The 12946-nt window shown below is 46.6% G+C and overlaps 2 protein-coding genes across 2 annotated transcripts; one reads left to right on the top strand and one right to left on the bottom strand.

Moving 5' to 3' along the window:
- Positions 1-3739: 3739 nt before the first annotated feature.
- E1B28_008083 (uncharacterized protein) lies at positions 3740-4195 on the top strand (the record flags this gene model as incomplete). Its single annotated transcript, XM_043152868.1, has 4 exons — positions 3740-3779; positions 3833-3943; positions 3996-4111; positions 4163-4195. The coding sequence occupies 4 exons, from the start codon at positions 3740-3742 to the stop codon at positions 4193-4195; spliced, it is 300 nt and encodes a 99-aa protein (XP_043010955.1).
- Positions 4196-6111: 1916 nt separating this feature from the next.
- On the bottom strand, positions 6112-6760 carry E1B28_008082 (uncharacterized protein; the record flags this gene model as incomplete). Its single annotated transcript, XM_043152867.1, has 3 exons — positions 6112-6320; positions 6396-6464; positions 6526-6760. 3 exons carry the CDS (start codon positions 6758-6760, stop codon positions 6112-6114), a joined length of 513 nt encoding a protein of 170 aa, XP_043010954.1.
- Positions 6761-12946: the final 6186 nt, after the last annotated feature.

Genomic DNA, 12946 nt, shown 5'->3' with positions numbered 1-12946 from the left:
AACGAGTGCCGAGCCGCTTTTGGCTGGCATTGACGCCCAGGCAAATAAATCCATCGCGCATGACGCATTCCCACAATAATCCCTCAGTTTTCTGTTATGATGGGTATCGGCGTGGAGGCGGGATACACACTATTTGAAGGCAAGAGTTTGGGGTTGGTGAAGTAGCTTCGGGATTTGGTCCTGGGCTCTACGTCCACGGCAGGCTTATGGGAATGTTAATACTGGCGTTGGCATTGGCGTAGTGACTATTGTCTACGGTAGTGGAGGGGGAAATACGCTGTTGAATACCGATAATAACGACAACACACGGAAGGACGCCATCACGGTCAACATCGTGACCCTACTTCACGACCGCCTCCTCATATTCTGAATTGACGAAGGAATGTACGGTTTGGTTGAAGTGTTACGAATGCCGTTTTTTACCGACCTAGCGAGAGGGTGGGTCTCATTTCCATTTTTGCTGTTCAATTCTTCGTGTTTTCGCCTGGAATCAACGGGTCGAGTGGCCTACGGTCAGAAAAGTGGAAAAGAGAATGTCGAACTGGCTTCTTTCGTTGGTACTCCTTGAAGAAATCCACGACGAAAAGGCTTGTTCACCTTCGGTCTGGAAACAAGAGCGAGAGCGAGCGTGGGGGTACGAGGCAAAAACGGAGTGGTCTTCCTTTCTTGCAGATTCGACGTCATAGAAGCATGAGGCGTGGGTGCGCTTACCACTCAAGATACCAGAGCTAGTGTGCTATCTCCTCATTCTGTCCTCCACCTCCACCGACGAAACTCACGCAACGACAATCTCGCTTTTTGGATGTTGAATTAGAAGACTCGTATGAAGCTTGGAGTATTTCAACCACCTTCTCCCTAGTTTCCCCAGGATGACGTGAGATCTGCCTCGTCCATGGCAAATCCAGCTGAAGTTTGGATGAGAGAGGCCGGAGGAGAAGGATGGCTGACAAGCAGAACGGGGTTCGCGAAGAATCAGTGACTTCAGAAAGTCGATCCAACGATCTCATGGGGCGTTGGAGAATTGTTACATGATCTACACTCGGTGTTTTTCTCGAGTGAGAAACTAATCCTAACACTTTAATTTTTTTGGTTCACAAGCCTGACAATGTTGCTGTTTGATTCAGTTGTCAACTGAAGGGCTTCAGCGTTCTGGGCGGTAGATCTGTCACGCGTTGAAGTTGGTTTCGTACGTGAAGAGGTGGTCCTGGGCTCCATATGTACGAGATAGTGAGTGGCCTCTACGTACATCCTACCTCATGTAATTTGGCCGCTCATCTTGGACACAGGTTCGATATTCGGAGTCTGCTTTCCAAGAAGGACAAACTAATTGGGGGTGACTCGGAACGTATCTTATGCCGATGCGAACGGAGAAGCCAGCCCGCGTTGGCGCTACAACGGTCGCATCCACTTCCACCCGTCTCTTTGTCCGTTTCTGAAATCCGCGAATGACGTAGATCCACTCATTATTACCATTTCGTCCAAGTGGCCAGATAGGAAGACTCATCAGCTTCGACCTCTTGATGACATCCCTACCCATCACTTAAGATCAACACCTCAAAACATCAAAACGAGCGCCCATCCGATTTAACTGAGTTAACTTAGCCGATGTTGTTTATGGCTACCTTTCTCCAAGTAACACCCACCCGTGGTACGGTTACGATTTGGTATCCGAGTTGGCCGAGAAGGCAAGCCTGATTCTTCCGTTCTTTCCGCTGTAACTTATATAAATTCTGGTTCTCTCGACTGCGATTCCCATCAGAACGTATTCAGGGCATGTTCAGAAAGGCGAGCGACGGGCCTACTCCGAAGATACTTACGGGTGTGTATCACATTTCCATACTTGAACGGACACATCCCTAGGTGTATCCAAGATCAAGACTCTTCGGTAAGCAGTGCCCCGACATCGCTCCCTGACGCCCCTGAATGGAGGAAGGTTAGATAAATCTGAATGCTCTAGAGTCTAAACAGTCGTTGTTGCTGCACCATGTATAGTCTTTACACCAGGACAAAAACTTCATCCACGAGTACCTACATCCGCAAATCACTAGACACGGTGGCGTTACCAAGTAGCACTCGGAGATGAATGGGATGATCGGGGAAGTCTCGTAGGATGGCTACATACTCGATTCATTTATGAGCTCCTGCATCGCAATCATCAGCTGGCCCACGGTGGCGTTTCAAGTACGAGCAGTCAGAGATGAATGGAGGGTACTTAATTGAGGGAACAATTTGGGACTTGCGGTGTTGGGGAACAAGGGATACTCGGCCTTCGTTTGAACTGAAGAGAGGCAATGCAGTCCGACAGGTTCCGTCGAGGAAAGGTATATAAGGATGGAGCAGACTCTCACTTTTCTTCATTATCTTTTCGTTTTTTTCTTTCAACAACCGTTACTATTCTTCTTGACGCAATGCAATTCAAGGTTTCTACTTTCCTCGTTGTCATCGCATCTGGTAAGCCTTTTTGTGCCCCGTTTTCTTCTCACCATCCGCATCCGCTGACGGGTCTTTGACGCCTTCCCCTATTTAGTGATGATGCTTGCAGTTGCTCAACCAGTCGAAAGTGCTCCCGAAGCACCCGAAGCACCGACGGAGGACGTGAGTGATACCTTTCTTATCTATTTGTCGTGGTCTCTCTCAACTAGAAGAAAATATTTAGTACGCCGTCACGTGGTGATACTGGACAGTTGGAAGCGGCGCTTCTCCCCCACCGGAGGCAGACGTGCGCGTGAGTGATGCTTTTTTCTCGTGTCCGCTTGTTGGTCTCAATTAGACATCTTGAGTACATATGGTTCAATTACAAACATCCTCAAGTCATTGATAACGATTCCTAGAAATACCTTTCTCACTTCCATAATAGATTCCTCACTCCTTTTCGATGATTTTGTTTTGAGAGGATAGTGGCCAAATATGTTGGGAAATAAGGCGCTCTTCCTTACGTGCGGGTTTCCCACGCACTGCCCTTTTTGCAGGTCGGGATTCGGACTTTTCCAGTCAAATCTATCCCATGTGAGGTCATATCCGATGCAAACGGTGTCCCACTTGCTTCTTTCTACCAGGTACGGTGGAGCTTAGGGGTTACCTTTTTTAGTGCCCGAGTTGGCCGTGCTTGCTTCGACGCCGTCTGTCCAGTTCGTGTGCTCCCTGTAGGGAGAGCTTACGAGTATGACACCTGAACTGAGTTTACTGTTAGATATTTACAAGGACATGAACCAGTATTCCATACTCCATTTACTGCCAGGAGACAAGCCGAGATCGCCATTAAGGGTGTAATTGACTTTCCTGTACCTGTGGGTCCAATTACACGTAAAGCCTAATTAAGGGAAGTACATTTGGCGCTGTGGGGTTCTTTCTACCCACAGGGTGATTCGGGCTGAACGGGTTTAGAACACAACTTTACCACGTCGAGTCATCTTCATTGTATTCGTCCCTTCTTCTCTTCCTTCAATCACACTGACAGGCAAACTGCACTGTATAAGGAGGGTGCATACACAACTTTGAAGCGGCGAAGACTCGGAGTCGACCCTGCTCTCTGACAGTCCAGGATGGATGAAATTGACTTTTCCCCGTTCTTTGAGGCTAGAGCTGAAAGGAACGCTTACCGTGAGTGGCATATTCTGTCAATGTCAATAACACCTCTGACAACAGGCCATGTTATAGTTGCAAGTGGTATTCTTATTCTGTACGAATATGGTGAGTTGCCCAAACTACCGTACGGCGTCATCAGGCATTCAAATTTGTCATGTCACTCTACATCGCAAGTTCTTCAATTGGACACGGAGGTAGGTTTCACGACATCACCTCCTTTCGACGTTGACCACCCCCTTTCTTCTAGGTCGAGTTTTTCTGGGTATGTTCCTAAGCCAATCACCCCCTGATTCCACTCTTCCCTCATACAACACCGAAGAAACAGCGATGGTCGATCGCGAAAGGGCTTTTTCTTTGGGTAAGTTCAGAAAACACCTTCAGACCTTTGAGCTTTTCTCACATCTTAGCAGAGCCGATATTATGGGTTGCTCTTCAACATGTACGTCCCAGTCCAGCACATTGGGTAATTACTTCACCTGAATCTGGAGCCGCTCCCGATTCGTTCATTTCAGCTCGAATGCCATCGGTATGTCTTTTGATTATCTCTCGAAAGACCGGCACGCTCACTCACATCCAGTGTTCCTACACCCAAAACCGTCATATTCAGTAGGGGTTCCATCTTTGATGCGCTCCGTTATCGTTATACTCATATCATCGCATCATTTGATTGCAATTGGCAGATGTGAGTTCGTTTTCGGGATGTTCAATTGAAACGGGTTAACCTATCTACCACCAGATGTGATTCTAATCACGCCGGCCAAATCGGACTTCATAACTCAAATTATTTATATTTGCAGGCGCTGATTTCTTTCATTGGCAAAACACCGGAGCTTCCCTTCAGGTGATCACATCACACCGTAAGGGTGTTCCCCCACAGTTATTGCATTTGTGCCTAACCTGTTATTCCGAAAACTTAGTGATTCTACAATTACGATTATGCGCCATGTATGGGAACACTTGGAAGATCGTTGCTCTATGCGTGCGTGATTTCTCCTGCTGATCCCAAGACGGAAGAAGAGGCTTTTTAGGTATTCTTGACTTGTGGCGAAGCTTTGACGATGGGAATAATATTCGGGATACCTAATGACAAACTCGTCGGTATGTGGCTTTCACTTTATCATCTGAGTATCATTGAGCAATTCATACATATACAGGAACTAACAATCCGTTTCCCGGGCTGTACATCTGCGCCGACGCGGACCCGTCAGACGGTTCCCGTTGGCTGGTGTACTATTGGATGTCTATATTAATCACCGACACTGTATTACTCTCGTTGGCTCTTGCGAAAGCTTGGAGATATCGCCCTTCGACAGGACTTTGCAGTGCCCTTATGATAACACTCACAAAAGATTCCGTGGTCTATTTCTTTATGTACGTTCATGGTTTTTTACCTTCCGATTGACCCCATAGTTGATCAAACGATTTTAGCATCTGCTCTGTTTACCTCGCCAATCTAGTCGTTTGGTTTTTCAATCGAGTCAGGGACTCTCATTCCTCACCTCAGTAACAGTGATACTGATTCAAACTAATCCACCCTACAATGCGATTAGATCACCCTCAACGAACTCCTTACTTCCTTCTCCTTCGTCATCTCGAGTATCCTCGCAAATCGCCTTCTCATTTCCCTCCGAAGAGAAAGTTTTCGTTGTCAACCGGACGCAGAAATCCATTCATACATGCTTTCAATTCGACGTACCGAAAGTCTACAATTCACTACCATCCTCGATAATGTCACCCCTGCGACAACATCAACAAATGGTTCGAGGATATAGCGGATAACGGGTCGTATTCAATGCTGTAGATAAATACTTACTTATTACTTAGGCTATATGTCCTCTGTTCTGTTCCCGTTGGCAATTACCAAGTATTCAAGTCCTGAGTGTCGATAAACGGTTCAAGTTACGGAACGAGTGTGACTCAAGTGGCCTTCCAGAACGCCACTGCGTTTATATACCCATAAGTAACGGCAGCACGAAAGAGGAGGACGAGTACGCGCCGACGAGGAATCAGGATATCGATGATAATGGTTGAGAAAGAGCGGCGGTGCATCGCCACCCAATCGCCACCCGCCACACATTGCCCATCAAATTTATAATCTCACGGTCCTAACGGGCCGTGATAGCCGAGTTAGGCTTCCCGATTCTCGCCATCAGAGTGACAAAATCAGCCCCTCGTTCTACAGCGCCCATCAAACGGGCGAGAGGGATCTACTCGGTTCCAAAATCCTCTGCATGATAACTTGAACAAGGGTTACATCGGATAGGACGGTCCTGGACCTCATATGGGATGGGAATCGACGAGACCTGTAAGGGTAGTGCGTCAACTATCCTCTCAAAACAAGACCTGTAGGCTTGTTGGAAGTCATTGGTTCACGGAAAAATAAAAATTCAAATTTATGGGTTAACACAAAAAACTATTACTAGGAATCGATATCAATGATTTGAGAATAATCGTAATTGAACCATATGTACTAAAGATTTTGTCTAATTGAGAGACCGTGGCAAATGGATAAGAAAAAAGTATCACTTACATCTGCCTCGGGTGCGGGAGAAGCTTCAACTGGTTGTGCAATTCCATCGTTAAAAGCCCAATGACGTCCCCGCCTGGAACTAAAGATTTCTTGTTGAGAGCGACCCATGACAAATGGATGAAAAAGATATCACTCACGTCCTCCGCTGGTGCTTCGGGTGCTTCGGGAGCACTTTCAACTGGTTGCGCAACTGCAAGCATCATCACTGAATGGGGGAAGAGGTCAGAGACCGTCAGCGGACGCGGATGGTGAGAAGGAAACAGGGCACAAAAAGGCTTACCAGATGCGACAACAATGAGGAAAGTAGAGAGTTTAAATTGCATCGTGTCAAGAAGACTAGTAACAGTTGCTGAAGAAAAAAACCTGAGAAGATAATGAGGAAAAATGGGACACTCACCATCCTTATATACCTTTTCGAGTACCTTTCCCCGGGCTCATCGGACTGAGATGCCTCTTGAACGAGGCCGAGAGTGCCTTATTCCCCACCCATTCATCTCTGAGCGTTGCTTGTATATGGAAAATGTGCCCAGGTGGATGTAGGTGCTCGTGGATCGTTTGTTGTCCCGGTGTAAAGGCTGTAGCAAGCTTGCCTCTCCGCTCATGTAATAACTGTCCATCTTGACAATCGTTACTTGCGAGCTCCATAAAGATGGCCGTGTCGGTCAGACTGGACTGCCTGTATTCAGTTTGAACGAGGCCGAGGATGCCTCGTTCCCCACCCATTCATCTCCGAACGTTACTTGGATATTGAGAATGTGCTCACGTGGATGTAGGTGCTCGTGGATGAAGTTTCTTGTCCCGGTGTAAAAGGCTGTACGTGGTGCAGCCAATAGGTCGGATTCTCTCTAAGCATTCTATGAATCTTCCTCCATCCAGGGAGATCGGAGAGCGGTTTCGGGGCTGCTTGAGAATGTAGGTCCTCGCCTTGAAAGTACCATACATACTTGCCACATTTCTTCGAAGTAGGCCCGTCACTCCCCTTCCCGAACAGAACCTGATCTATCCAGGAGATTCCGAAGCCACATCCCGGGCCATTTTCCGACAAGTCCATGATAGAACCCGAGGCGCCCCGTCAACGAGATAAACTTCAAGAATAGGGCAATGGCCAAGTCGAATACGACCTGCATGTTATCATACATCGCGGTTGTTAACGCGAACTATAATCTCTGTCAAACAAGTTTCAGTTCATTCAACCCAAACGACCCGCTCGCCAACGTCGCCTTCGCCATCACTAGCACTCGAATTTATTCGCTAATTCAACCAACTCAAATAACGGTCCTTTTCGTCCACCGGGTGTACCAGACAGATTAACGTCTGAATTTTTGCCCTCTCCATCACCGTTGCCACCGTTAACATCGTCACTGTCGACGTCGTTGGGACATTGAATGGGTTCGTCAATAGCGAGAGATATCTCGGCGGCGTATGTGTTGTAGCGCGGGAGGTCCAATGGTCTATCGTATTCACGAGTGTGCAAAGAAGGAATGGGTCGAAAGAACACATATCGATGTCATGCTGTAGGAACCGAACCGTTACGTTCAGTAGGTTTAGCCTAAGCGCCCTGAGAACGTGGTTTGTCGCTGCTAAGGCCTCGGGGAAGCAGACAAGATCATGATGTCGTATGGAGGAATTGGCTCCGAAACACGCGTTTCTAGATTGCCAAGCCCACTCGCCTCTCTCCGCGGCGTGAAATCGTAGTCGACAGAAAAGCCAGCGGTTGCTGTGAGATCAGAAGATTAAAAACTCTTCCACTCGATTATACCAGCCCACTGAATGCTCTGTAATCGTGACCGACAGGTCCTATTCACTGACATATATCGCTTGAGCACGCCTCAGCCTTTTTTATAACCCCATTTGTAGGTCTGGCGCTATCCAATCTTGCTATTCAGGAACCGGAGGGGACTACAGGGCTAGCCTGGGATTTATGAGTGCAGACACCGACGTCCGAGTATCGTAGTCCTACAGATAACCACAAAATACCTCAACTACGATAGTTGTCATGAGTTGATCAGGGCACGAACCTGAAATTCATTCACCACGAGCCATCTCCGATCCTCCAAAACCTCAAACCAGCTTGGTACAACCTCGAGCTCTGCGACACGCTCCATAATCTCGAGACGGCTCGGATTGAGCAACCGGGAGCTGAGCGCTGAACGTTCAAGGAAAATCGGTCTTGTAAAGGTCCTCTGCCATATCTGCCACCTGCCATCTTCCCAATACCGTTGAAGGTGATCGGACCAAGTGACCCAATAACGCTCCTACGATGGATGGCACAGGTCAAGTTGTGTGTTACGATAGTGACTCAAGTATTCAAGTTCTGGAATTGCTCGCCAAATGGGGATAGAAGCCCAAGCCCATGTCAGTGCTATCTGGCCTCAAAATCAGGTAAATTCAAGAATGGATGACTTTCCGTGGCCCTTTCTAAACCAGATCCTATTCTAAACAGCTTAGCCGAGCTTAGCCGATGACCCAAATGGTGATGAGTCCGTTCCGGCTAGCGGAGTTCGAAAAAGGACCCCGTTCTAGATTTTAGTCTGGAGGGGGGGTACCCCCCCCCCTTCCAGTCTAAATTCTGTGTTTTCTAGATTAGCCGACATTATCCGAGTTTTGCCGAGGCAATTCGGGGATACGAGTCACGTCAGCTGGCCCTCCGCCGCCGGCGTCGTCTTCATGGTCTCGCTCGACATCCAGCCACAGCATGCAGCCGTTAGTCGTAAGGCTCAAAAATCGTTATGGATGTTCTATCATATATTTTCTACAATTTGTGGAATTCCCTCTGATTCCATTTTCCTCTAGCCTTCTTAATTTCAATTTTGGACTGCAAAAAAACAATTTCTGACTTGTACAAGGTCAGTAAAAACCCGTATATCTCTTACTTTTTGCTGGAATTGACAAGGAATTGAACACTCTTTAGGTGAGGCATGGGAGGTTCATTCGTTTTCTACAAAACGTGTATCATGGCTCAGCAGCAACAGCTGGAGTAGGGCGGTGTCGTCATCCACCATGTCAAGAAGTAACTTAGTGTAGCGACTAGGATCTATGTTTCTCTAAATACAGATGGTCGGCGGGAACACAACAAAAAAGCTAAATGTTTTTCAAACTCCGCCATCAAGGGATTTAGAAAATCCTAGACGTGTTTTTGGCGACGGAAAGTCATCCAATGACGGGCGACAAACGCACTATTTTGAATTGCTCTTTAAACCCATGTCGTAACAGCAACCTAACAGAGTATTAGTATCGATATGGCTAGTTTCACCACCTCAGGCAGGAGTTTGACAGCTAACGTAAAGGCCTGATAGGCCCCCAAAAAAGCCGTGAGAAAAGGGGCCTCAAAGGCCTTCTACGCCGTCAAAGTTTCCAAGGCACCGCGTTATACGGCTCTACCCGCTGCTACAACTTGCGCCTAATCTACTTCGTTTTCATTCCCCTCCGTCTCTTGTGTCCTCCGCCGTCATTTGGGACAAGGAGACGCGAACTCGACCTCCAACGACGTTGGGTAGCATAGATTTCACCCTGGAACCAGAAATTGAGCTGCTACAGCCTTCCGGTATGTGCCTGCACTTTTCATTCCTTTCGTTATTTGATCTCAGACATGCATATTGGGCCCTTCTCATGTCGCGACATCTTATTACCTTGAAAAACCTGCCATACCCGCCATTTAAATTCAAGATCCTCGTATGTGTTACTACACGGGTACATAGGGATACTAATTTTTTTCATTGTCTGACCTTCTCTAAGATCATCATTCAAGAATTTACGAGGCTGAATGACGTTCATAAGGACATGTAGTTGTCGATCATATCTAAATCTCGTTGGTATTACTGGTACGCATCCCAAAATTTCTTTCCTTGTTCTACCTGTCCCTTACATCGGTCATATCCAGAACCATTTCAAGACATTGAAGATATGCCGAGCACAGAACACTTCAGATAGTTTTACTTAGCATGAAATTGGTCATAATGTTATGATTATAGAATCTCGTGGGACCTAGGTGTGTTCGGCAAGATTGACCTTCGCACCCACTTCATCCTAATCATTTTCTCTATTCAGAATAAAGCTACTCGAAGCACGAGAGAAGCTCGCTACTGCCTAAGCTACTTAAAGGCCGGCGGACCGTGCCTACACGCAATCTAGTGTCTCCGCTTCATGGTTGAAGCGGTACTACTATGATATCTGTGCATCGTATATAGTACAGGCTACACCTCAATAATATATAAATTCTCCTGGTGTCGTTCAAAACCACTTTAAGGCTGGCTTTCCGATTCAAGTAGAACTTGTCCGAAACGAGCACCGGCATTTCGGCGATTCTGTAACCGGCGCTTTTCGGAGAACATAAATGGTTTTCCTGTACATGCAATACTCGATCAATTTCTTATTCTTGCAGTGAAAAACATTGATTTTACTTATGGTATGATTAGCCTATCAAAATTTCGAGTCAAACACACGATCAGAATAAAGTAATTGAAAAAGTAAGAAAACCGGCGACCCAGATTTACGCATTAAGTATACCATGAAGCTAGCTGCCCATACACAAGACGTTATTGACCTTCCAATATCAGTCTGAAGGTACGATAAACCCAACTCCAGTGATCAGAATCTCGGGATGTAAAGCAGCTCATTATACTTTTATTGCCATTCTGACATGTGCTTTATATATTTATTGCGTATTTATACAACTGGCTACCGCTGCACATTTAGCGTCGTTGGCCGTCGAAATCAATCAATAGGGCTTATTGAAGGCTGTAGAGTATATATTCAAAATTTGTGAAAACCATTAAGCACAACTTTCACGACGAACCTCAATATGATTCACCACTATGCTTAGCGCGAAACTCTGGGTCAAACGGTGCGCCAGTTTTCTTACTTTTTTGTTCACCATATTCTAATCGTTTGTTTGACTCGAAATTTTGATAGACTAATCATACTGTAGAACCGATGTGTTTCACCGCAGGAATAAGCAATTGAATGAGTACTACACGTACAGAAAAACAATTTATGTTGTGGGAAGTCTCCTAAAGGCACCGGTTACTGGATAGCCGGAATGCCGGTGTCAGTTTCGGACACTCAAAGATTTTGGCCATTTCAGCGTTCAGATGGGACAACCAGCCTTGTATTGGTCGTAATACTATTGAGAAGACACATAAATTATTTAAGCTAGACCTGGATAACCGGTGGTACACACCCAATGAGGGCGCATGCTTTAAACACAAAACGTATAAACAAGATACAAAAAAAAACAGATAACGTCGGGTCCTTCAAGATGGTTCACCTCATGGAGAGGAATAGCACGAGTAAAAACAATCCACAATTCCTCAAAATGATCACATCGAAGACGATGAAAGGGTTGAGAAAGAATACGGTGAGTTGTTGTCTGTGAAGTCACTGTGTGGATATGAACGCCTCCAACCGCACTTGATGGCAGCCTTAATATCTTAAAAAAAATTCTGGATTGTCAGAGGCAATGGTTAAAAAGCTGAGAGGCAGGTAGAAGGACTTTTTGACACGCACACCTGAAGCCACGAATGTAATCCATCTTAAAGTGGCAGGGCGCATTCAAACCCTCAGCGCAACCGTCGAAAAAATCTTGAAGATTCTTAGAACAGTTGCAGATTGGAAGGAAGATGTATTCATCTACGTACCTAAGGGTATAGCATCTCGAGTTCCTGGATCTGGTGGTTTCCGTGGCGCATGATGCTGCAAGTGGCTTAGCTTGTATCTTCCAGGCTGTAAAAGTGCTGGTGAACGCCGAGTTCAAAGGATAGAGGGAAATTAAGAATTGAGTGAGTGGCAGTGAGGAGGAACAGATAGGTGCACATACCACTGGGGATGTGTAATTTCAGGTATTCAGCGTGTGGCTCCGCAGTACTTGGCATCGTGGGAGGTAAAGTTTGCATCTTCCATCCCATATAAATCGTGGAGGATGCGAACGATCGAGGAGAACAAGAACGACCGAGTGAAAAAAGTGCGAGTAGCTGTAGTATTTACAACCTAGAATTTCGGGATACGTCAGGTGGTTTCCGCAGTGTTGAGACACCGCAGGAGGCTTGATTAGCGTCGTCTTGTCCCAAATGACGGCAGAGGACGCAAGAGACAGAGCGGAATGAAAATCAAGGGAGGGACGAAGCAGATTAGGCGCAAGTCGTAGCAGCGGGTAGAGCCGTATAACGCGGTGCCTTGGAAACTTTGACAGCGTAGAAGGCCTTTGAGGCTCCTTTCTCACGGCTTTTTTGGGGGCCTATCAGGCCGTTACGTAGCTGTCAAACTCCTGCCTGAGGTGAGTTTCACCGATTCGAGGGCATGAGTGGAAAGATAGGACCGGATGCGCGACGTACGTCAAGGACTCGGAGTTTGCTCCGGTTTGGATTTATTTGGTCTGAGCGTATGCCGAGGACTGCCGACTGATGGGCAGCCTCCCGAGAGATCCGCGGTGGTCAAATACCTACAACTCTTACCGGCGTGAGCTCCCGATTGCGTGTTCTTCAGCTGCACAGAGATGTGTAGGAAAAATGGTTGATTTGTTAGAGCCGTACGGTGTTTATCAATGCCTGTTGTGTATTTTATGAATTATTCTTCAATGTTCAAAAGTGATGAGTCGGAGAGGCCTCGAATGGCGGATCGAGAGAAGTCATGCGTGCATCATCCGTGTCCTAAATTACCAAAAGAGACGGCGAAATTGATTACGACTCAATTGATACGATCATGCACGATGTGACTGTGTAGAATTAGCGACCTCTCGCTTCCCGCCCGAAATTAGTGAAGTAAGATTGTGAAAGCTTGAAAGTGACCATAATCGGATGGAAGTCGAGTAGCCCATAGCATAACCCACTCGTTCTC

This window comes from Marasmius oreades, chromosome 4 (genome assembly GCF_018924745.1).
Source record: "Marasmius oreades isolate 03SP1 chromosome 4, whole genome shotgun sequence".
Taxonomy (NCBI): Eukaryota; Fungi; Basidiomycota; class Agaricomycetes; order Agaricales; family Marasmiaceae; genus Marasmius; species Marasmius oreades.
The sequence above is the reverse complement of the archived record's forward strand: the minus strand, read 5'-3'. Positions and strand labels throughout refer to the sequence as shown.